We start from the raw sequence: 26,741 nt of genomic DNA on the forward strand, positions 1-26,741 counted from the left end.
TTAACACATATTTGGGCCCCTTTACCATCTTCTTTTTATTTTCTTTATTTTTGGTCTCATTCTCATTCTCAACTTATTACATTTCTTGTTTTAATATATTACTATTTAATTTATAAATAATACTATTATTAATATTTTTATCTCTTTATTTTAAAAAATAAATTAAAACATTTATAAGATTTACCTTCATCTACATGTGAGTTTCCCTCCACCTTTTCAATATATTTCTCTGGCAAGTCAAAGAAGAAATTTTTTTATTCCCATAATACCTTTGTCCTCACTCTCTTCTCTCTCCATTTTTATCATGGTAATTATTATTTGATATTATTTAATTTTATAAATTATTTTACAAAAATCATTCAATTTTAATTTTTTAATTTTATAAAAATCACCCGATTTTATTTTTTTTGTTAAAATTCATTTATCTTAAATTTAAGAATCATTAAAGTCCTTATTAAAGTAATTGTAACTGAATATTATAGATTTTTATATTAACCTAAATTAATTTTCACTCAATTATAAATTTTTTTTTAGTACTGTCACTTAACTTTAATTTCTTTATTAAAACTTAAAACTATAACTATCTCAACTTTAAATTTAATAAAGTCCTTATCGCCTCTAATTGCAAGTTTACATATTACCACAAATAAAAAAAGAAATTAGTTTTTTTTTTCTCTTTAAGTCTCTTCTAATTTCATCTTTTCTAATTAAAATTTAATAAATTTTAAACATTTACACCAAGGAAATAAATATATTTACAGTAACCACATGTCGTAATACTCATAAATTTAAGAAATGTGTGTTTATTAATTTAATAATTTTAATAATTTGAGATTTATTTTTGAAATTTTAAATTTAAATTTTTACTATTAAATTTGAAATAATAATATTTTTTACATATTACCGCCAATTATTTTAATTTATTCCTTCAAAATACAAATAAATAGTAAATTACATTAAATACACTTAAATTTAATAATAAAAAAATTAAATTTAAAACTTTTTAAAATAAATCTCAAAATGTATTAAAATATTAAAATATTAAATTGTTCTTGTACCGGGTCACTTATTGAGACACTAGGAAGTTATATTTTCTAGCTTCGACGTTGCGTTCGTAATGATCATTGATCGATAAATTATTCTTCGTTCTCAAGTTTTCATGAGAGATCTGCATTTCAGTGTATGTGTCATCAGATCCTGTTATTTCAAAACGTATCAACTTCAACTAAGATCCCAACAGTTGTTTGCCTAATAGCCTTCAAGTAGAAGTGTCCCAAGAAAAAAGAAAATGCCGTGGAGATGGATGTGGCGTACTTAAAATTATAAGCATAGACAATGCTAATATTTCTCATTTCTTCTCTAGTAACTTCAAAAACTAATTTCCAAATATCACAATTCACAGACAAAATGATACAAGAACAATTCCTACATCTTTACACAAACAATGGCATCTAGGTACTTGATCTGCAAAAGAAATGTCAGGCAAGACGATCAGAATTGGAATGTGCAGCATTGCTGAAAATCATTCCTTAAGAGAATGCCAAGAGATTATTGACAAACTTCTATGGCAGTAGAGCTTTTAACTGCACCCTGAAAAGATCTCCTAGTGCTCCACGAATTTCCATCTAAACAAAGGCAGTGAAGATCAGTTTTTCAGTTAACAGAAGCAGTTTACCAGACAATGGTAATGGAGGAAATCATGCAAGGAAATTTCTCATTTAGGTAGAAGAGAAAATGGTGGATACTTCCTTTTTCCACCTTGCCTAATCGTTCTAGAAGTAGAAGATACCTGATCACAACACACAAGTTTTGTAAGCAAAGGATAGAAGTCTCTCAAATGTCTTCTGAAAATCTTGTCGTTCATAAAGCACATGCTTTTAAGCACCTGAAAGATCAAAATGAAAAAGAAATTGCATAAACACTGCAGTCTCTAAAAATAAATGAGAATAACTGAGTACACCACTCATCTGCTTCAACACCACCTTCACCATGACAAAGAAATTGGTGAATAGACATTCACCAAAGAGGTATGAATAAAGAACTAAAGGGACCATAGACCAGTCCTTGTAAATTAAACTTCTATATATTGCGCATAAATCAAATCACGAGCAGGGGGGAAAAACTCCAGTAAATGAAGTGTCATTAGAATTTGGGAGCTTCCTCCTGCCCCTACCAATCAGAAAGAGAAGAGGCGGAGGAGGGAAGTAATATACCCAAATGCTGGCAGGCACGACAGCACTGACCAAGAGGAAGATGAAGATCAAGAGGACCATCATTCAATCATTCTTCACCATAGCACTGATGGTAAATAACATGCAAAAGAAAATAATAGACCACATTTTCACCCAAAACATGCTGATGTGAAATATTATTACACCCAAGAGTAGTAATCTTATATAACCAGAAGAAATAACATAGAAAGATATTTATACTTGCAATATTTCTTCAAGGAAATGCATACATATACCCAAATAAGTCCGCCATTGTAAACTATCATATTATCACTGACAAGTCGAAAGCTCCAAATCCATAACTAATAAGAGAGGCATTTCATACCTTGACAATGATTGGTGACCGTAACTCAAGAACTCGATGAACATCCATGTTAGTAGTCTCCCCAACAGAGGACTGAAGATCAGATGCTTCCTTGAGCACCTGTTCACAGAAAGAGACTAATTTCGCTTCTGCTATTCCTTCAAGTTTCTCATCCCCAGTGCCATCTTCAGTGACATTTGAATTATTTTGCGCTGGAGTAATATCAACATCTTCAGAAACATTAGATTCCATGAGTTGCCCCTTGTTGGCACAGAAACCTGAAGTTGTTTTCTGTAATACATCAAGATATATGCTAGTTCCCGCTAATTCTTGACGAAGAAGGTTTAGAGGCAGCCTGTCCAAAGATGAACTTATCACAATATGCTTTTCTTCCAATGCATACTAAACAAAAAATAATTAAAAAAGAAAAAAACCTTTGTAGAAAATAAATAGGGCAAGAACTTGTTCCCAACCTCTCAACAGCAATGTGGCGCATTCGCATTCTGAGGTTTGGATATGAATTATATGAAGCAGCAAACTCTAACATGGATAATAAAACATCCATTATAGCAATCTTTTGTGGTGCTTTTAACTTGTTCCAGTACTTCTTCTGCAAATTTTAAAAGGATACTTTGATTAGAAAACAAAAATGTTTCTCACAAGTCACAAGATTAAATGATGCAGCAGGAAACATCTCTCTTTCCCTCCCTCAGCTACATCTTATGTCACAGGAACCAAATGAGATTAAATAGAAGTAATTTGGATTCAGAGAACAGGTCAACCTCTTCTAACAGACACACCTTCACAATATTGAATCATTTAATTTGATGAGAGAAATCTAAAAATGGCATGCAAAAAAATGGTAAAAAGAAAACATACACAAACAAGAAGATTGGCATCCACACCTGAATACTATCAATAGCACCAAGAAGTAATAATTGAGTGATGCACTTGCCCCTAATACTTGTCATCAATGGACTTTCTTCCTCATCTTTGGCATCAGGCTCCACAGGATCAGGAACCTAAGGCATTACATGAAGAAAAGAGATTAGAGAAACAGGGCTTTTACCATGTTGAAATCCATCATGTAGTAAGTGAGGAGTTTTTTGTTTAACATATTCGTTAGTTTTACCAGTGGAGAGTTTTAAAAACTCAAAAGTGCAATGGAGATTAAACAACACAAGAAATCAGTACAAATGATTGGAAACACCTAAAAACCTCATGCATAAAAATTAAAAAGCTTTTAACATGTACAAATTCAGGTTTTTTTAACCCCCACTAAGATGAGTGAATATTCTCGCCTTTCCATACTTTCTCCAGTAAATTGCCTCACTTTATTTTCATACAGTGCAAGATTATCAAGCATGAACACATGAAAGCAACCAACTACATCAGAGGTACAAAATTCAGTAAGACAAACAGATTTTACTAGGAACCCTAAATTCATTACAGCCTCTAGGATATTATATTTACTTATCAAAGTGAAAATGAAATGCTGAATACCTTAATTGGAGATGATGGCACTGACGCATCAGAAGCACGGGCCTTGGATTTGGAGGTGAGACTCCTCATAAACAGATTGTCCATCATATTTCCCATTATTTTTTGACCTAGGGTCTGACTCCTTTGGAAACCAGCAGCTTCAGCAGGCTGCTGAGCTCTTCCTGATGGTGAGGGAAGGCCTAGAGAATAAGCAAATCCAACTTTTAAGTACTGCCAATGAGTGTAGCACAAAGGGATTGGCATATAGGGTGCTACTAAGCACAAGTTATAGAGTTGATTATTTTGGTATCCGAATAGCAACAAAGTTGTAAAAAATTGCAGGTTCTAACATCATCTGCCCCTAAAAGTTTGGCTGGCTGATGCATTCAGGCTTTCTATCATCCTGACTAGACCCTCTAGTCAGGATTTTCCATTTCACCAAACCTCAGGAGCTAGCCTCCGGAGTTTTGTTGAAATCTTATTATTTTTTTCTCTACCTCTTTATCTTTCTTGTTTTCTTCTTTTGCCAGCCGAGTGTCCAAAGGGCAGATCATGTACACTGTGGATATACTAATGGCAAGCCGATGCACCTTGTTTATCAGTTTGATTATTTTATTTATAATGAGTAAAATATAATTCAAACATTACATAAACCAACCTTCTGATCCATCCAAATTGCTTATGCTATCCGGCAAGACAAATGCATTATGATTCCCTCCAATGACATGAGCACGACTTGGAGATGCCAGTGCAGATACTTTTCCATTATCACTGATATCAAATTGGTGGTTATCTGCAACATCACTTGTAATGACCTCTGAATTCGTAACTAGTACTGAAGGGCTATTTAGGTTCTCAAAACTAAGAGCATTAAGCAACTCAAGCGGTTGTGTTGTGTATGAAGCATCTCTAGTAGCCAAAATAAAATTGATTAGTCATAAATATAATTACAAGAGACTATCAGATCAGTAAACAAACTCAGATAATAAGACATGCACCTTATGCCTTTCAACAAAGTGTTCCAGTCACTCTCACTAAACTGGTGACCTCCTACTTCAATCAGATGTACCAATGCTCCCAATGATATCGAAACCACAGTCTGATCAGTCTTTTTGGCACAGTCCAAAAGCAAACTCAGAAGTGGAGGCAACATGAAGCACACCTCCTGCGTAAGATAAGGGAAATTGATAATTTCCCAAAAATACATAACCAGCATAATATTTTCTGCATTATTCAGATAATAGTTACTCAAAATGCTGAGCATGGCCATTTATGTACAATTCTCCCCCACATATTCTTTTGGTAATACTCAAACAAACATGCTAAACAGTACCCTTCAATATTCTCATATAATTCCAATATTACATGATGTCCAACAAAATTAGTGTATCATTAGGTTTCAAACATTATACTTTGTAGTGGTGTATGGTTTTCGTTTTGGTTTTGATTTGGGTTTTGTCTAGGAACGGGGACCGAAATTTCAGTACAATTCTAGTTCATTCTTTGATGTTTTAGTTCAGCTCTCTGTGCTTTGATTCGGTCCAATTTCAATTCAAATTTCGGTTCTTGAAACAATTTTATACAATTATTATCAATGAAAAGTCACACCTGAATTACCCTTTAAGCTTTAAAGTTCGTTTTTAATATACATTTATATAGGCTTCCTTTAAAATAAATCATTTGCAAGAAAAGAATTCAATTAAATTTTCGCACAATCATACTTAATTTCTATTTCTTTTAAAATGTTTTTTTTTAAGTTAAAAAGAATTGAATTCTTTCATTCTAAAAATAAAACTCAACTCAACTCAACTAAGCCTTTATCCCAAATATTTGGGGTTGGCTATATGGATTCTCTTTCCCCACTCTAAACGATTTTGGGTTAAATCCTCGGAAATGTGTAATGCTTCTAGGTCATGTTGTATTACTCTCCTCCAAGTTAGTTTAGGTTTACCCCTTCTTTTCTTTCTATCCTCTAACCTAATGTGCTCTACTTCTCTAACTAGAGCCTCCGTATGTCTACGCTTCACATGACCAAACCACCTCAATCTCCCTTCTTTCAACTTACCCTCAATTTGCACCACTCCTACCTTTTCTCTAATACTCTCATTACGGACTTTATCTAGTCTAGTATGGCCACTCATCCGCCTTAACATTCTCATCTCCGCAACTCTTATCTTAGACACATACGACTCCTTCAGTGCCCAACACTCAATACCATATAATATGGCCGGTCGTATGACTGTACGATAAAATTTTCCTTTCAACTTATTGGGAATCTTACGATCACGTAAAACTCCCGTGGCACGTCTCCACTTCAACCATCCGGCTTTAATTCTATGACTAACATCCTCCTCGCATCCCCCATCTACTAAAATGACTGAGCCGAGATATTTAAAGTGATTAATTTAGGACAATACCACTCCATCCAAACTAACTCCTTCCCTATCACCAGTTTGGCCTTTACTGAACTTGCAAAGCATGTATTCTGTCTTCGTTCTACTTAACTTAAAGCCCTTTGACTCTAAAGTACTTCTCCAAAACTCTAGTTTTTAATTGACTCCTTCTCACGTCTCATCTATCAGAATTATATCATTCGCAAACATCATGCACCAAGGGATACTCTCTTGTATATGTTTAGTCAATTCATCTAAAACTAATGTAAAAAGGTAAGGACGTACAGCTGAACCTTGGTGTAATCTAACTGAAATAAGAAAATCTCATGTGTCCCCTCCCACTGTGCGCATACTAGTAGTTGCTCCTTGATACATATCTTTCAACACTTGTATGTACCTAATAGATACTCTATTTTGTTCTAACACTCTCTATAAGACATCTCTTGGAACACTATCATAAGCCTTCTTCAAATCGATAAAAACCATGTGTAGATCTTTCTATATATCTCTATATTTCCCCATCAAGCTTCTAATAAGAAAGATCGCTTCCATAGTTGAACGACCGGGCATAAAGCCAAATTGATTGGGAGAGATAGAAGCATCATGACGTAATCGATGTTCCACAGCTCTCTCCCACAACTTCATAGTATGGCTCATAAATTTAATTCCTCTATAGTTTGAGTAATTCCGTACGTCTCCCTTATTTTTAAAAACGGGTACTAAAATACTCCTCCATTCATCAAGTATTTTCTTTGAGTTTAAAATCTTATTAAACAATTTAGTTAACCATGCCACTCCTATATCTCCCAAACACTTCCACACTTCAATTGGTATTCCATCGGATCCACAGGCTTTACCCACTTTTATTCTTTTAAGTGATTCCTTTACTTCTAAAGATCTAATCTTTCTAATATAATTCACATTCTTTTCTATTACTCTGTAGTCTATATTCACGCTATTACCATTTTGACTATTATTAAAGAGATCATTAAAATAATTTCTCCATCTTTTTTTAATGTCCTCATCTTTCACCAACACTTTTCCTTCTTTATCCTTAATGCACCTAACTTGATTGAGATCTTGACTAAAAGAAAATAATTGAATTGAATTATTGTAAAATTCTTGTTTCCAAACAAGGGGATATAGCTATTTCTTAATTATATAATTTTTAATTATAAAGTACATATAATTAATAATTAAGCATATTATATAATATACTAACACACTTGTAATTAAGAATTATAAGGTAATATAATGCATTTATAACTAAAATTATTAAGAAAAGGTAAAAAATAAAAGATAGTATTAGTTGTATATAGCTCATAATATATATATATATATATATATATATTACAATCTTAATTGTACACACACATATATATATATATCAAATTTTGGTTTGGTAATGGTCCAGTACAGTTTTGGATCGATTCTTAGTAAAGAACTAGAACCGAATCAAAACAAGTAAAATAAGTTTGGTTCAATACGGTTCTTCAATTCATCACCCCAAGAACCGAGTACACCTTTAATTATTTGTACAAATTCTATAGCAGAAGTGCTAAAGATGGAATGATGAATATTTTAAGGTTAAGCATTCATTCAATTATATACCTTACAATGACCTGAGAGAAGGGTTATTATAGGTTTTGTTAAGAGTACAATAGCCTATAGATCAAAATTACTTTAGATAAAATATGGATACTATGACCTGAAATGGTTGTGTTGCAAAATTATCCAACAAAAACATGGTGCAAAAGATGGAATAATAAATATTTAAAGGTTAAGCATTCATTCAATTAGAGAACTCATAATGACCTGAGTGAAGGGATATTATAGGTTTTGTTAAGAGCACAGTAGCCTATAGATTAAAATTACTTCAGATAAAATATGGATCCTATGACCTAGAATGGTTGTGTTGCAAAATTATCCAACACCAACATGGTGCAAGTCTCACATAGCTTTATGAGAAGATGCATAATAAATGAAGAGTATAACAATAAATCAAAATTCTCTCTAAGAAAAGATGGTTCTGCCAATGGTTGGTTCAGAAGGGAAAGAACTGTGAATTAGAATTTAATGTGAAGCAATGGTATATAGCAATAGACAATTTTGGCTAGATTTTTTGTGCAGTTCTTAAAAACATTGTTTTGATCCAAACTGAGACAATAGATAAGCAGGAGAACATGCTTTTCTGCAAAGAAACCTCTCTACATATTCTTCCATTGTTTTCAGTAAAAAGAAAAGACAATTCAGCTGCTTTTGTGCTGGATAACAAGTGATAAGAGGAAGCATGAGCAAAGGGAGAGTGGGGAGGGGAAAGAGGGAGCGAAAGGGAAAAAATAATAAAAAAAAAGATAGGGTATTTTGGGTAAACGATATATATATATGGTTGGCTAAATTTGCAATCAATTTGACAAATAGATACTAAATGCCAAAATTGCCAAAATTACCAAAATTACAAGATTTGCAAAACAGAAGGTTTCAGTATTTTGGTGATTATACCTTAACTGGTTGTTTAGAAGGTGGCAAGCATACGAGGCTTTAACTCATGATAATCCAAGATCGTTTTAACAGTAGCCTCTCAAGCAGATTTTATCCCTTTGGTATTAGTTGCTTGAACGAACTTGTTAGTAAGGTAACCAATACCTCAATGTGCTGATGAGCTTGTCAAATAGTACAATTTAAAATTTATCTTAGCCACTATAACTTTGTCCTCAGCCTGCCAGCCTGCCCATAGTGTAGGCTGTCCCCAACCATGCATGGGCTTAACCCTTGTTGTTCCACTTATTCAAGTAGGGCTATGCTACTTAACCCACAAGCCACTGGCAAATGTGGTGATACTGTTACAAGCTTATATTTTATACACTATAAGTGGCTGGCTCAGAAACATTAGCAACAGTAAGAACTGCAAGTGATGCAATATAAAATTACAGTCTAGCCAATAAAATACCAAATGAACCACATGTTTTAAGAGATCATAAACAAGAATTGAGTCATGTTACAATTTTCAGCCTGAAAGAAAATGAGGGTGATGGTTTTAAGGCCATTGATACTCAATATTTACAGTGCTTGACATCCACATAAAAACCAATTCATAAGGGGTATTTTACTAGTTGATATATTCTATGTGATATGAAATGCATTCACCTTCATGATCAAATATTATTTATGCATTCCTAATTGCAATTTTACCTGTCTTATGCTTATGTTTCAGATTTATGCAGTAATATCAATTTCAGGAGTGAAAAATTACTAATAAATGAACATTGTTTAAAAATAACACATTAAGGTCTCTCCGATATGGCATATTATGATTTTCCTCATGCATGTACTACTAATTAACATAAAATCATCATTAAAGATCCACTAAGAGTTATCAGACTGAAACAGTTCAGTTATTAAAGTATATTTACAAAAAGAAAAAGATGAAAAAGCCCAGTAATACCTTGTAGAATGCGTTAAAAAGGTTGCAAAGCAACTGAAGTGAATGAATGCTGGTTTCTCGAAACCACTCATCATCAGAAGAGATTAGGCTTTCCTTTCCAGCATGTCTCACATGATCAAAAATGGGAAACAACACACGATGGAAAATGCTCTCCCAAAATGATGATGAGAACTTGCTACCTCTCTCATTCAGCAAATCAAACAAAACTTCTAGTGCACAGCTTCTAACCTCAGGTCTTGCATCTGATGTCAAATCTGATAAACCAGCTAGCATTGGGAACCAATAATGCTCAGCCACATCAAAATTCACATCAACAATATCATCAATGGGCTTCAAAGCACCACCAGGTATAAGGCCCTAAATAGCAAAGATTTATAAACAGTTGCAAAAGAGTGTTCAGTTAGCAAAACAACCAGTAAGCAGAAGATAATACAAGTAGTTCACATTGATTAGACAACTGTGCGCTCCAATTAAAAAACTACAGGCAGAATTTATCTAATATCCCATTGAAGTGCTGCTCCAATAGATACAGGCCAATCAGGAAATGAAAAAGAATGGGGGAAAATGCAAAGTAAAGGCATCCACTGGAAACATAATGCCCTAATACAAATAACACAAGCTTAAAACCATGACAAATTATGAAACTACAGAAAGATCAATTAATTGACATAAGGTGAAAAGTTATATCACAAACCTCTGCCAAACGATCTTCACAAATGCGGAGAAGCGCAATAGCCTTCAAACTTATGCGGTGAGAAGTTTTGTTATTGGCAAACCGTATAAGACAGTTGACACAGTCCATAAAACAATCCCCAACAACCTGATCGAAATGTTCCAAGATAACTGCAAAAGTTTATGGCATTAGATATGCCAAAACTGACAAAAATAAGAAAGAAATGTGAAATAAAAACAAGAAAGAAAGAACCACAAGAAAGGGGGAAAACTTTCCCTCTCATCCTACCCTGTTCAACATTTTCAAAGGCACTTTCCACAATTGATTCCAGTTCATCATCTGCAGCCGCTGTGAAAATCATAAAAACACTATGCCATCCAGACTTTATGCTTCCAACTTTAGATTTGATCATCTGCAATAGACACCAGAGAATGTGTGATGCATGTATTATCCTCAAGGTTAACCATTATTTCAAAATAAAGGGGAAAAAATCATAATCCAGGAAACCTAAGTAGGCATACTTGAACAATACAGTCCACAATTAGTCTCCTTATGGAATCGCTTCGACTGTTCCGCATGAGAACAACAAATGGTTTGAGAATGTCATTCTGGAAAGTGAAATTAGTGAGCTCAGCACGCTCCAAATACTTCATGCCAAGCTGCCTTAAAGAATCAATGGCATACATGGCAATTTTCTCCTCATGATGGCTACCAGCAGAAATAAAATGATTTGCAAGGACAGACCATATTCTAGCCCAGACCTGCAAAATGTATCAACAAAAACCTTTTCTGTAAAATGTCAAAATGTAATATATAGGGCATGCAGTAGACTTGTCACTGTTCATTGCAGTTGAGAATATGCATCAAAATGTTAAAAAATTAAAAAGAAAAAGAGGGAAAAAAAAATTCCATGAGCATACTTGCTGCAGCATTTAGCAACTTTCATATCTAAACGTATCTAACAATTAACATATCCTATATGGAAACATGCAGATTATTATTTCACAGACATTATGGAACAGGTAAGCCATAGAAGATGTGAAACTAATAATGGCCAATCCACCAGAAAAGGAGAACTGATGTATTATTTTATTCATTGCAAACTGATGATGAGCAAGTGGCAAAAGCAGGGCATCCTAGCAGGGGCAGCACAGAGTCATAGTGCAGTCCACGCCCTGGGTGTGCACCAGCACCCAGCCACACGCCCAGGGTATGTGGCCTTTGGTCCAGCAGTATGAAGTTTCATTTTTTTAAGTCCAAAATTGCATCCCAAGTAGCCCAGACGCTCTATGGTTTCGTATTTTGTTAGGATAAATTTGCAGATTAGTTTTAAGTGTTTTTTTTTTAATTGGGATTTATTTTACTTTCCTTCAACTAGGAATATCAATTTCCTAATCTATCTAGATTTCCTTAAGTATTTAGGTTTATCTAAACTTCCTCATCGGTAGTTTACTTTTCCTATTTGGATTAGGAAATTAAAATCTTTACAAATAGGTCTTAATTCTATGTATTTCAGTTATTTTATTAATAAAATTTCAGCAGAGGTTTTTCACTCAATTTTCACTCTGTGTGTGAGTATGTGTTATTCGAGCTTCTTGCTGCGTCACAAACCATACTAATTGCAATCACAAATATTAACCCATCTTCTTGAATTTAAAACAGTTACAAGTTTAAATAGGAATTTGATGCAGTCAAGGAAAAGTAAATTTCGGAATTATTTTCATTTAATTTTTCATTATAAAATTAAGATCTTTAATTCAGATTTTTAGTTTTAGTACAAATAGCATGTTTAGGTTTCTATAATTTATGAAATTTAATTAGGAAATAATATTTTAATTATTTAGGAATTATATTGTTTTAAATTTCCTAGTTAGTGTTGGTTTGGTATTCTTAGTTAGTATTGGTTTATTATTTTCACATTTTAGAATTCCTAATCCTATTGGCAGTAGGACAAGGAGACTATAAATACCTATGTAATCTAGGGCATTTTTTGTAAAGAGCTTATTATGATTGGTGTTGAGAATTGAGAATTAATAAAATTTGATAGTTTAATTCTTTTTCACCATTTGAGTGTTCTATTGGTTTGGTTCCATATTAATTTTGTATCATCACTCTTTTGGATCTGTATTGCCTGTGGAGAACAAATTTTGCTACTATTTTTGTGGACTTCAGCATTTTTGCTCTCTGTCCAATTGTTTTTGCCTCTGTTGAGTCCTCACTATTGTCATCCATAATGTCAAATCATCAAACCGTTGCACCGTCACCAGTGATCAACTACCCAATACCCATCACCAAATGATGCTTCCAGTTTAACTCCAACAACTAGAAGCTGCTGCAAAACCAAATTTCTGTTCAGCTCGAACATTAAACCGAATCAAAACCCGCTCATAATTAGTCTTACTCACTGAACTCTCACCAACCACCAATCGATTCATTCCTGTTCGCCAAGCCATTGATCCCACGCCTATTGTTCCGTTCTGCACTTGTTTAAACCTAATCTTGTTCTATTTTCCGCCACATCACCTGCCACTATACCACCACATTAGTGTACCTACCACGTCAACAATCTTTGAGAGAATCCTTCCCAATAATTTTAACATCCTGATTCCATTTTTGACCTCCATTGTGGGTAGAAACAATTATTTGAGGCACAATAAAAACTCCAAATTGTACCTTTAGTGATATTTTATGTGGGCTAAAATTCAGGATAAAGTAAAATCGACCCTTACAACAATTAAATGAGATGTATTGTTTGAGGGATGAATATGGTGGTGCTGAATTGTTTCAACAAGCATATGGGAAACCTTCTCTTTTTTGGGTACTCTTAAGAAAATAGGTTGGGACTAACTCGCCCTGAAAAGCTAGCTCTAAAGAGGAGGAGTGCTCAAGGCTTTATAGTTTATAAGGAGCATATTACCCTTTCCTAATCCAATGTGAGATATTAACACACCCTCACGCCCAGAACTAAACACCTGGAAGGTGAAACACTTATGGGAAGCCCAACAAATGGATAAAGAGACTCTGATAACATCTTAAGAAAATGGTCGAGCTTAACTCACCGTTAATAGCTAGCTTTAGGGAGGAGTGCCCAAGGCTTTATAAGGGACACATAGCCCCTATCCCAGACCAATGTAGGATATTAACAAATTGATTCCGATTGGGACTCGAACTCAAGACCTCAAAGCCCTGAAGATGACTCTATCACCACTGAACTAAAGCTCATTAATCATTGGAAACCTTCTTTTATTGAGCCACAAATAAGTTTAATTATTTAGCTTATGATGCTTGTTCAAATATTCGATCTCAAGAAAAAGGTGAAGTGCCTTAAAGAAACTTTGGATAGGATTGAAGCGAAGTTGGAAAAATGATCAAGAGTTCTTGAAGATGTAATTACAACTCAAAAGGATGCAAGGCAAGCATTTCATAATGAAAAGCAAGAAATACAACTCGAGGAAAAAGAAATTTTGGCTGTTGAGACTTTGTCCCTTGAAATCCAAGATTACAACGTTGTGTTGGAATATTTTTGAAGAATCTATTCTATAGAAAGAAAACAATAAGGATGAGCTAGAAAGTTACATAAATCTAACCTAGGAAAAGAAAAACCATGAAGAAAACAGAAAATTGAAAATTTAGCTAATTTCTGTTCACGGTAAATTGAAGAGCCTTTCGACTATTGTTAATTTGTTACGGTTGATTTTATATATTTAGATGTTCTTAAAGATTGAAGGGAAAAAAAAAGTTCATCATTTCACTCTTATTGCTACCATTGAAGAAGATGAGAGTTACTTGTCCTCCAAATCCAATTATTGATTCTTTGGCACTAAGAACTAGAGGTCCAATTTTCTCCAACCAGAGGAGAATCATGCAATCAAGGAAAACTAAATTTAGGAATTATTTTGATTTAATTGTTTAGGTTAATATTATTTACGAAATTTAATTAGAAAGTAGTTTTTAATTATTTAGGAATTCTATTATTTAGAATTTCCTAGTTAGTGTTGGTCTGGTATTTCTAATTAGTATTGGTTTAGTACTTTCTTATTTTGGGATTCCTAATTCTAGTAGCAGTAGGCCAAGTTATTAGATTATAAATACTTATGTAATCTAAGTATCTAGGGAGAGAGCTTATTATGATTATTATTGACAACTGATAATTGATAAAATTTGAGTTTATTTCTTTTTCCCCTTTGAGTGTACCATTGGTTCTACATCAGAATTATCATACAATAAAAATTCCGACCGCTACTGTGACTATAGGGGTAATGACTAATGGTAACAGAAGCAGACGAGCAGGATTGAATGGCCATGAGACTTGATTAAATTATTTAAACAAAAAATCTTCTTCTCAAATCATTCTGGAAATGGTTGAAAGCTACTTGGAAACCACCTAGAGAAGAACAATATCATCAATTTGCCCATGATTTCACCTTGGAATCCCTTCCCTAGCAGATGGATTACAAAGAATGGAAAAAAGATTACTTGAAAGCAGTTATTAAATATAAATAGGCCAATTACCAAAATGCATCAAATAAACACACAGATGACTCCACATGACATGGCCACATATCAATATGAATACATAAAGGAGTATACTGTTTAGTGAACAAGGGACATACCATGCGTATACGAGCCATATTGTAATAGCTGATCTCAACAAGCTTCTGTAAACTGAATACACGAGCAGGAGTTTGTCTCAATTCTTCAGCTGACACACCACAGAGAGCAGTGAAGAATTCCACAACAGAATCGCTAGGCAATTTAACACTATTGACAAAAACCTGTTCAGCAGGTTTCCCAGCCAGCTCTCTTAGGGATTGAAGAATGGCATCCCTAGAAATCTGATTTGATCCATGCATAACAGTTGCAGCAATTGCAGGAGTTGAAGTAATAAATTCAAGCCGAGAAACACATTCCAGAACTGCATTCCATGTGTCTTGAAGGGAATCAGTTTCAGAGTCGCACAATGAAAGTAGAGTCCGCAATGCTTCTACATTTTTACTCCGCATTTCCTTAGGGGCATGCAAGAAAGTAAATCTGACATACAAATTCATAAGCTTAAATATGATGGTAATAAAACATATGTCCAGTGACCAAAAATACTAACCCAATGAATTGCCAAGAAAAAGTAAAAGCAAGACACAACCACAGCGATTGCAGTATAGAAGACATCAGAAAGAGGAGAGAAGAGGAGAAGAAGGAGGGGGTGTTGTGGTGTGAGATAAGGGAAAGAAATAAATAGATAAAGTGATGCTCAAGAAAGGACCTTACCGGACCAAAGATGTTAAGAAAGCATAGCGCATGGTATCCATTCCTAGAACATGTGCAATGTGTATTCCAGCTTTAAATCCCTCCATGCAGAGAATAACCCTTGGCTTATTATCACCTTCCTCCATGGTTACAGAGAAAGTGGCAAGCAGAGGCCATCCTACAGCTTCAACCATAGGCCTTACAATTTCAATCTGTTGCACCATATGAAAAATTCCTCTTCTTGTTCCTTGCTTCCGGAATATTGCTTGTGTTTGCTTAATTATAGCTTCACTCTCAGACTTGGCATCAATTGATGACTTTCTTTTGGGGAGAGCCAGATTAAGAATATTGACAAGGCGGCCCCTCTCCTCACTTTCTGGCTTCTGTCTACTTTTCCCAATATCAGCTGCATCATCTTTCATTTTTATCTCTTCTTTAACAATGGAGTCATAGATCTCTTCCAGTAGATCTGTTGGGGCACAATCTTCAGCATCATTCATGGCATTCATACGTATAAAATCTGATTTGGCCATTTTAGGCCATACCATAGGATTATGTGCATCAGTATTCAACATTATAACTGCATATGCAAGAACATATGCAGTATCCGCATTTTTAAAGAGACCTTGATTATCTGCGCAAAATCTGCCAAAGACATAATACACAAAAGAATAAATCACTAACCGACACAAGGAATGGGCAAGGTTGGATGCGTGGATTACATTCAGTTCTAACCATTATCAACTGGATAATGAAAAAACAATATATTTATTCACTAAATAAAAATAATACAAAAATAAGAACAAATGCCAAAATTAGCATAAAAGATCTAAGATAAATCTCAAACTCTGTATTTGTGTAAATTGTCTGGTTACATAGTTCACTCCTCGATGTAAATTGTCTGGTTACATAGTTCATTCCTCTACAACGTCAATAAAACAGAGGAAAACAGTAACAGGTAGCTCTGATTAAAAAAGCCAAATATTGAATTTTAGGTAATATGGAAGTTAAAGAGTATTAGAAATTGATCAATAATCTTGTATCACACTTCCCTGTAAGACACGGCCTTTCAGCTTGCATAAGAACATATGGACATATACTGTGGCTCCCGAGTGCAGATTGCAGACAAACAAAGAAAGGAGACTTTTTTTTTTCGGGAGAGGGGGAGGAGGGTACTGATTTTGACAGAATTCAATCATCGCAAGGGATACAACTTCAACAAGGAGAAAGCCTAAATCAATATAAAGGATTGAGTATCCATTAAAGTAAGCAAGATTAGACCAGAGCACACAATGTCATGCATATGAAATGATACTTGGTTTAGAATAAGCAAAGAAAAAACACCAAATTAATTAATAGGAAAAAAAATGAGTGAAGTTACATATAAACATATGCACACATGCTTGAATGCCTCCATACCTTTCTGCAAATTTTTCCATAATGCGATCAATCTTTTGAGCTTCTCCAGGAAGTCGAAATCCTTTAAGAAATTCCCGGATTGCCTTATCAAATTTCATTCCTGAAAACTTCATGGAATCAACATAAGCATGCATAACAGCAAGGGGAAACTCCTCATGTTGACCCAAATAATCACCAATCATAGCCTGCAAATTCATCAATGGTTTACACAAACCCAAATCAAAAGAAAAAAAAATTGAGGGGAATAGGAATTCCACCTTGTCCAGATTGGGAGTATTTCTTAGAAATTGAGCAACTGAAGTAGGATTATTTTCCACCAGCTTATTTGATATCAAATACTCTACACCCTTAACTGGCTTCCGGTTGAACTGCAATATAATAGAATTTTCAGCGAGTCTCTCAATGTATGTCAAACAACTAAAATTGATAAGTAAAAACAAATTCTAAATGTCACAATTGTGTTGGATCACACTTGTAAAGGTAACACAAGATCAATCACCTCCCCTAAAGCAGCTTCCATTGTAGATTTGTGAGCCTTTGCCTTTTCAAAGTTATTGGGAATGGGCACATCTTCTCTTATCTTTATCTCAACAGATTCTCTGGCTGAAAGCTCTCCTTCAAGGGACTGAACTCTTTTAATCTTTTTTTCAAATTGTCTACATAGCTTCTCCCAATCAACAAGTGATTTAAGCACATTTACTAGACACTGGAGAGATCAAGGAAGAAAGAGTCATCCAACATCTTGAGCAAATTTAGTAGCACAAAATAAATAAATGCAGCAAATAGCAGACTGAATTACCAGCTATTCTCAGAAAACAGTAACAGGTAAACCTACCTGAAGTGATGAACCTTTAGTTGAAGTAGCCTGGAATGCAACAGCATTTGGATCTGCACTTTGAGTCCCCTGAGCTATTTTAGACAATGTGGTTACCTATATGACAAGCAGGAAGATAAGGACATATTATTTGCTCGACACACAGGTTGACACAGAACAGAAGCCTGGTAACAAGTCTAGAACACTCCCAAACCTCAAAAATCCTTGAAACCACAAGGAAAATGGATTCTGGAGTCCACCAGAATGCAAAAGAATTGATATTCTATTTAATTAGACCATCTCCTCCATACGCATTACATATGTTACCCATTCATAAGAGTAAAAAGTAATATCTATACTCAGGCAAGTTTACTAAAATAGGAGTCCTAAAAGATCTAAGATAATTTAAATACAATAAAACCTAATTTAACTGAATTACTACAATTAGAGAAATTTTGTTACAAATAATTATAACAGGTTTTTAGTGCCCTGCATCACTGGCTTAGATTATTTGGATGCATAAAATAAAGATACAATGAATAATACCATGCGTTCAAACAAGTTTGGCGCCTCCAGATCACAGTCATAGTTAACATATACATCAACAAGCATTTGAGGATCCTTACAAACTTTCTCAAGCATCCTGCAAAACTAAACTGGATCAGAAGATGATAGGAAAATAATCAAAATAACATAATGATGAAGAAAATGTTAACACCAAAAAATATAATTAACTGTGTAATATACACAACATAATTGTAAAACCCAAAAAATATTACCGAAGAACACTCATTTTTTGGTTAATTGGACATTCTAAGCCATCCAGTGAACGTAGAACTATCAAGGGAAAGAATACACCAACTTCTCCCTGAAAAGGTTTTGTAGCATGACTAATTGAAAAAATGCAGCCAAATAAAGGATATTTACTAAATAGATCGAAGTAATGTCATCACAGAACAATCAACTCTGCAGCAAATCATCATCATACACATACTTTAAGACTTTCCCTGAAGCGCAAGATAAGTACTGAGAAGATTCCAGCTGCGCACTGCCATGGAAGGAAAGCACAAGCAAAAGATAAATAATAATCTTACACCACACTTTTTGTAAAATTGGAAAAACAAAAGAAAGTTGATCACTAGATTTTAGTAAACCTGAAATATGACAGGAGAGTGTGAAACCGAAGCCCGCAACAATGCATATGAAAGATATGCTTTTACAGAGTCAATAAAATGAAAGTTCTTTGTAAACGAATGGCTAACTCCTTCCAATAATCCCTGCAATAACAGGTCACAAATTTTTTAATTAGAACATCATTCTTCCCTCACTTTGTTCTTCATAGGGATAAAGGACAAAGGACAAAGGATGAGTTTCATTCTCATAATTTGAACAGTTAACATATCTTGTAAATTTCTCCAATATGGAGGAAAAGTTTAGTAGATGTTATAAAATTCTACCAACTCTAAGAGGAACTATACCAGATGGCAATTATTATTTTAATAAGGTAGATGTTACAAAACAACATTTATGCCATACAATCCATTGCATAGCTTATTTGCTTCAACTTTTAACCTTGGAATCCTCCATGAATTAAAATGTCAATTCAATCATGGACAGGACCACAGAATACTAAGACAGAAAACAAAAGCACAAAACAGAGCAAACCAGAACTCAAGACTTTCCATAGCTGCCAAATTATGGGATTTGACTATTCACTACCCTTTTAAATAATCAATCAAGGCACACATAGAAAACACAAAAAGAGTCCACAACTTTACCTGCAGAAGCTCTAGAGACAAAATCCTTGTCTTGGTTGTAACTTCATCAGTATCTTCCTTCATACCCATCTACAAACATAAAATTTAAACAGTAATTGGAATGCACTGAAGGTGCTAAAAACAATGTGAAGAGATAATGAGAAAACCAACCTTACAAAGGGTGCGGAATAGCAGCAAAGCATCTCGTTGTCCAATGCTCATGCTCTCCAGGTCAATCCCCCTTAAGTCAAGATAAGAGTGACAATTTAAAGTAAATAAAATGATTGAAAAATGATCAAGCCTAATTACCACATAAAAAATAAAAAATAAAAAAAGAAATTTGCCCAATCACAAACTGTTGATTTTGGCCAATTTTATTGGTTTGGGATGAAGGATCCATATATTTGACCCCAATTAATTTAGGATTAAGACTTAGTTGTTGTTGGCCACTTCTATTAGTTCCACCTCAACATTTAAGATTGTTTCCAATTTTAGTAATCGATTTGAAATTGAAAATATACATATTAATATTATTGTATTGCTAAGTCAAATAAAATATTATTTTTTAACAAAAATGATAATTCAGCCGTCCTCAACCCCCACCCCCCCCCCCCCCCCCAAAAAAAAAAAAAAAAAAAGTCTTCTTGCAACAACAATTCCACCACCACCACCACCACTACGAGCAGCCAAAGCCAAGAATAAACTACAAGTTCAGGTATTTCTCCAACACATCAACATCCTGTTTAAAATCTCAACCAAGTCTCAGGTGCCAAACCACCAATGCCATAACTCCCACATCATCAGTACCCAATAGCCCAAAACTCCAATGCAAAATCACAACCATAACCCCAAAACTACCCATCAACCCAAATTCTTCCCCTTCCACTTCACTGATCTCTCTTCTCCTAAATCCTCCTCCTGCTTGCCCCTCCTTGAAGACAGCCTTTGCCTCTCCAAAGTAAATAGTCATTATATATCTGTCCAATATTCTTTCTATTACAATAAAATCCCAAAAAATAAAATTTTGCCTTATCATTGATTGGCTGCCACTTGCACAATGCCCTTTTTTTCTTTTGCAGAGTAGATGTGGAATCTGATTCCAGAGCATGAGCAGCGGCCAAGGAACATGAATAAGAGTATAGATGTAATGGATATAGGTTTTTTATGCTAATAATTTCTGTCATTCAGTGTTCTTGGGATATAACAAGCAGAGAGAGAGAGAGAGAGAGAGAGAGAGAGAGAGAGAGAGAGAGAGAGAAAGAGGGGACAGAGGGGGTGGTGCCGCGGTGGGGATCAGTGAGATATGCATTTTGACTAAAATTTAATATTTAATTGATAAAATGGTAGTTTTATTTTTCAATTTGATAATCATTGCTAATGTTGAAATAAATTCTAAAGGTTGAGGGTCAAATTGATAAAATTAAAAGAATTAACTTTCAAGGTTTAATCATTCTGATTAAGACATATCAAATAGTGGTATCCAAAGTCTATATCAATAACCATACCTTGTTATTTTTTTACCATCTTCAATTTGCACAGCCTTGTCAAGAACAGCCTCCAAACCCTGAATAACATATAAAAAGTACCTTCTTGTAAACACCACAAATCAGAAGGCAAAACTTCATACAAATAAGATTTGGCAATAGCAACAAGCAACAGTTTAGAAACATACTAATTTAAGGAAATGACTTTTGATAAGTAATCACACAACAAAAAATAAATAAAAGGCATCAATCATGCATAAAAAAGCATCATTGATTTTCCTTTTTTTTAACAAACACTATCATAATAAGAAACTTAAAATAAGAGAACAGATGAAAGGATTCACCTTGATATCAGCACCACCAGCAAGATTCTGGAGTTCCTCAACAGAGGCAAGCGATGTCTCTTTCATCTGGTCAAGCGCATCTCCCAAAGTCATTCCTTCTTCATTTTGGTCCACAGATGGAGTTTCTTCAACTTTTGCATTTGATTTCTCCTCTGAAGTGGCTTCTACATTTCCAACTGAACTAGGTGAAGTAGAAACCTGAGTTTGTTGCTGGACATTATCGGCTTATTAGTTACAAACAGAACCAATTAGTGTTTTCTCTCCTTTGCTTACAAAGTATAGATAAAGATATATAAAATTACAACAATTTATTTTCCATACAGGATCAGTTTCCATTCTCCTGAATACAATGCTGATCATCTGTGTCAACATTGCCCTTGCCGTTGCTTGATTTATGGGGCTCTTGCTACATATCCAAACCATAAAACATGAGTGCTACTCCGAGTTGATATTATATTACCGTTCAGATAACAACATAATAAGAACCTGTGCAAGGCAATATTGTAGCATATTCTGATTACTCCCAGCAACGGTTCCCCATGTACTGCATTTAAGACAGGTGTTTCAGCAGCACAATTCAAGGAATTGCGTAGAAAAAAAAACATTCAAACAAAATAATAAATATCATGCATGTTTGCAGGCATTTGACATGTGTGTTCATAGGCAAGTATACTTACCAGATGTAATGTCCAATCAAAGAAAGTTAAATAGAATTAAGGGATAAGAAACTGCAAATTAATTAGCAAGAATGATTCAAAACAAAGTTCAAGGAGATAGCCTAACATGCCAAAATGACAAATAAAAATAGTAAAAAGTGACACTATGGGACCACTTTGCTTTCCATAGACCAGTAAAATCCAACTATATAACTTGACTCAAGTCTATTTATGCCCATTATGCTTCAAGAATTAGAGTAGATTATCATCAAATTTTTCATTCAAGCTTATTATGCAGGTATAGACTAGCTGACTAGCATTTTTTTTTCCTCTCCCCCTCCTCTTTTGTCCTCCAAGGCCATCAGAACTGTTCATAGCAACCAAATTTCTTAGGTTTCTTGCTGTATTTGCATCATCAAAACAATCCTTGAAAAAGTGCAACCTAGTTACCAATTGCATTGAAATCCCAAACACCAAACATATTCATCGTTAATCAAGCCTAAATCCCTAGTTTATCAAACACTAATCCACCATAAAGCTCATTTAAACCAAAAACTACTATAAATCACCACTTCTACCTAATACCAAAGCATTTGTATAGACACATGCACATACAGTAAAGCAAATTGAAAACCCATTCAATAACCAAAGCAAAATTTAAAAATGATACATTTTTTCCATATGCAACACACCTCTAAATTTTGCAGATGCTACAGCTGTCAGAAGTACCTTTAGCACTTGCAAAATCGTACTGAACATGGCCATCAAAAGATGTAACGCAAATCAAGAAATCATATCAAGGACAGAGTTTATTAAAAATATTCACGTATACATACCTGTCAGGTGATGAATTATCAACGCAACTGCAAACCATGCTCAGAATGTCAGTGAACAATAGGACATTTTTACCACCTTCTAAACCAGGATCTCCCTCTAGGTGATCATAAGCAATGAGTTTCTGCACTTATAGAATTTGTATAAAATAAGTTATCAGTGACCATGCAACAACAATAAAATATGCAAGTATTTAACAACATAGAAAAGCTTGGGCTTTTCTTGATACAATGTAAGGACCTCGCACAAGTCCAATAAGTAAAAAAGTAAAAAATTCAAGAAGTATAAATCAATGAAGTTAACATACATGAAGACAATCCAAAGCAGGTTCTATGATTTTTAAATTCTTCGTCTCAAAAGCAAGACGGAATGGATTCAAAACAATCTCTACTTCAGCTTCATCTAATGTGCACCCAGCATTAGCTAATGCAACGGTGATGTTTCCGCTGTTGCCCACTGGCTTCCCATCAAGTGCCTCCTCAGAAGTATTTTTTAAATTATCTGATTGTGTTCCAGTTTTTGCAGTACCATCTTCAGATTCAAGTGAACTGTGAAAAAAGAATATTAAAAGAACTGATATCAGTGTACATCTAAGACAATCTAAATACCAACCATGATCATAATTGAATGATTCCAGCTAAATTGTATTACCTGAAATAAAGACAACAATCTAAATTATATTACTACAGCTCAACTCAACTCAACTCAACTCAACTAAGCCTTTATCCCAAAAATTTGGGGTCGGCTATATGGATTCGCTTTTTCCACTCTGAACGATTTTGGGTTAAATCCTCGGAAATGTGTAATGCTTCTAAGTCATGCTGTACTACTCTCCTCCAAGTCAATTTAGGTCTACCCCTTTTTTTCTTTCTATCCTCTAGCCTAATGTGTTCTACTTGTCTAACTGGAGCCTCCGTATGTCTACGCTTCACATGACCAAACCACCTCAATCTCCCTTCTCTCAACTTATCTTCAATTGGCACCACTCCTACCTTTTCTCTAATACTTTCATTACGGACTTTATCTAGTCTAGTATGACCACTCATCCACCTTAACATTCTCATCTCTGCAACTCTTATCTTAGATGCATACGACTCTTTCAGTGCCCAACACTCACTACCATATAGCATAGCCGGTCGTATGGCTGTACGGTAAAATTTCCCTTTTAATTTATTGGGAATCTTACGATCACATAAAACTCCCGTGGCACGTCTCCACTTCAACCATCCGGCTTTAATCCTATGACTAACATCCTCCTCACATCCCCCATCTACTTGAAGGACTGAGCCTAGATATTTAAAGTGATTACTTTGGGACAGTGCCACTCCATTCAAACTAACTCCTTCCCTATCACCAGTTTGGCCTTCACTGAACTTGCAATGCTACAGCTCAATTTTCAGAAAATGACTGCAGAAAGTGCATGATTGCTTATAATTTATAAAGGCCTTAATGGTAGGAAATGTTATGTCCTAAAAGCATATCAACCTAAATCTCTACAATAAAAAAAAAAAAATCTAAAAGATCAAGAGTACTTTGGAAGCAAGACAAATTTATATATATATATATATATATATATATATATATAGAGAGAGAGAGAGAGAGAGAGAGAGAGAGAGAGAGAGAGAGAGAGTAAATGATAAAAAGGGTTATAAATAAATATATCCAAAAGCATTATTCAAATTCTCAATTATAGCTGTATCAAATTACTCATACCAACTTTAACTTTTATATCTGTTTAGGCCAACCTTAAGGAGTCTTAAGTTGCGTGTTTGCAAATAGATATTTAACATACAATTGGAGCACATCTAAAATACAGTTGGCATAAGTGAAGCTAGGAGAGGTAAAGATGGAATTTGCAAATGGCATGGCTTGTATAGTCCATATGGGGAGGTGTAAGAGGACTAAGAAGGATAGGTAGAATTGGTGTAGGGAGATGTATATACACTAAAAAAAAGGTGTAACTGGTGCAGGAAGAGGTAGAGGCACAGGTTCAAAATAGATTTTGAGGGTTTTTATGACAATTAATATGTTCATCTCGTGGTTTTTCCAAGGCAAGCCACAATTGCTACAAATGTCAAAGTTGGTTTGTATGATGATGCAAATAAAAGAAATAGGCTACAATTAAAGCTAAATTATTCTATTTATTTGGTTATTGACCATTAATATTCAAATACAGACCCCTGTGCTCCAGCCAATGGTGCTGCTTGATTCATCTCGCCAGGTTTAGATTGCTGATTTGACACTTTGGTGCTATCTGAAGAAACATAAACATAATATGAACAGCAAGAAATCAGCTCACCAGCATGGTCATTATGGTCATAGTAGGGCAAAAGAAGAGAATTCATAAATGAAGTTTGATAAAGTTAATACCTATCAGATAGATAAATAATATGCGGGAAAAATAACTGAAAAAAGCACGTACTAACCCAGCTCAATTACAATCTAAAGATGGAAACAAGTGTTTGGTGGTATGGATGCAAACGCTTAAATGATTTCAAGTTCACCAGAGAGAGAGCAACAGAGAAAAGCAATGCTTGTTTTTCCAGCAAAAAGCTAAAATGAAACTTATGAATACCAGCGAAAGCAAAATCATGAAGACATTCAAGCTTCAAAAAGACTAAGGCAGATCATGCTACCATAGACATTGCCATTAGAGAACTAATCATTATCATTTATTCATTCCCAATTCAGTAATGTGACTGCAAGAGAGAAACAACGTTGGACAATTGACTTCCATGACAAGAAATGAACTGAACACACTTAAAGAAATGCACTCAACATTTGAACTCAAAGTACAAAACGTGCACTCAACATTTGAACTCAAAGTACAAAACGTAATCCAAATTTAAGATCCAAGCACTGACCAATATAAGTTTGAATAGCCTTTTGAAGATCAGGGTACTTCTTGCCCGAACATTCCTTTAGCATTGACTCGAATGCTCGGTTCACAAAACCCCCCGCAGCCATTTCAATTCTGCAAGAACCAAACAATCAAGCACATAACAGTTAGGTTTAGCAATTGTAAATGATAAAATCAAAGCAAACAACGGATCAAATGCGACTCCAAGGAGATCGAAACAGGAAACAGGTACAGCTGAGGAGCTAATGGAAATGATGGAGCAAGAAGTATACATAAATACCTTGCTTTGATTAGAAGATAGAATTCACGAGTAGAGATCTGGAAACTGAGAAGCAAGGGACTCGAGTAGATCTCTCGCTGTGCTTTTACGACAGAGAGGTCGAGCGGAGCACGGACGATGCCCGGATTTGATTACGAAGATTGAAAGGAGCTTCCGCCTACCGGGCCAACACGACATGAGTTTTGTGAAAATCATGGGCCGGGTGCTCACCTGGCCCAACCAGCAACGATATGGAGCTTTGGGGAAAAGGATTTTTCTTTTTTTTTTTCTTATCTCCTGGGTCTAATTAAAAAAATTCATTTATTTTATAAATTTTTGCTTTTTTAAATATAGTGTATTTAAAAAAATTCTAAAATTTAAATTAATTGATGATTTAGAATTTTTATTACAAGGATATTATAATTTAAATGATAAATTATTAAAAAAATAAATATCACAATGTCTAGATTTTAAGAGATTTTATCGTATATAAATATTTTTTTAATAATAATTTAAATTATATATAGTGTAAATTGTTTATT

The 26,741-nt window shown here is 34.5% G+C and overlaps 1 protein-coding gene across 1 annotated transcript; it reads right to left on the bottom strand.

Moving 5' to 3' along the window:
• Positions 1-1,320: 1,320 nt before the first annotated feature.
• Positions 1,321-26,384, bottom strand: LOC110636553 (brefeldin A-inhibited guanine nucleotide-exchange protein 5). The gene is made up of 34 exons (XM_021786307.2): positions 26,221-26,384; positions 25,945-26,054; positions 25,259-25,334; positions 23,388-23,628; positions 23,083-23,204; positions 22,939-22,997; positions 22,077-22,134; positions 21,912-21,996; positions 21,591-21,800; positions 21,268-21,326; positions 19,934-20,003; positions 19,784-19,852; positions 19,160-19,282; positions 19,000-19,053; positions 18,785-18,873; positions 18,552-18,648; positions 18,027-18,122; positions 17,691-17,897; positions 17,449-17,559; positions 17,192-17,376; positions 15,794-16,417; positions 15,142-15,559; positions 11,050-11,289; positions 10,817-10,940; positions 10,550-10,698; positions 9,856-10,212; positions 5,016-5,182; positions 4,676-4,926; positions 4,039-4,217; positions 3,441-3,557; positions 3,009-3,145; positions 2,557-2,890; positions 1,790-1,885; positions 1,321-1,625 (listed from the first exon to the last, which is right to left on the bottom strand). The coding sequence occupies exons 2-34, from the start codon at positions 26,045-26,047 to the stop codon at positions 1,563-1,565; spliced, it is 5,370 nt and encodes a 1,789-aa protein (XP_021641999.2). The 5' UTR covers positions 26,048-26,054; positions 26,221-26,384; the 3' UTR covers positions 1,321-1,562.
• Between the last annotated feature and the right edge of the window lie 357 nt (positions 26,385-26,741).

The sequence above is a fragment of the Hevea brasiliensis genome, chromosome 11, assembly GCF_030052815.1.
Source record: "Hevea brasiliensis isolate MT/VB/25A 57/8 chromosome 11, ASM3005281v1, whole genome shotgun sequence".
NCBI lineage: Eukaryota > Viridiplantae > Streptophyta > Magnoliopsida > Malpighiales > Euphorbiaceae > Hevea > Hevea brasiliensis.

What these genes read in the sequence shown, in the direction of transcription:
- LOC110636553 (XM_021786307.2), bottom strand. Translation starts at nt 26,047, where the DNA reads ATGGCTGCGGGGGGTTTTGTGAACCGAGCATTCGAGTCAATGCTAAAG. An exon ending in TTCTTAACATCTTTGGTCCG is followed by an intron (nt 15,560 to 15,793) that starts GTAAGGTCCTTT and finishes TTTGTATGTCAG; the next exon opens with ATTTACTTTCTTGCATGCCC. An exon ending in TGCCATCATCTCCAATTAAG is followed by an intron (nt 3,558 to 4,038) that starts GTATTCAGCATT and finishes GTAATGCCTTAG; the next exon opens with GTTCCTGATCCTGTGGAGCC.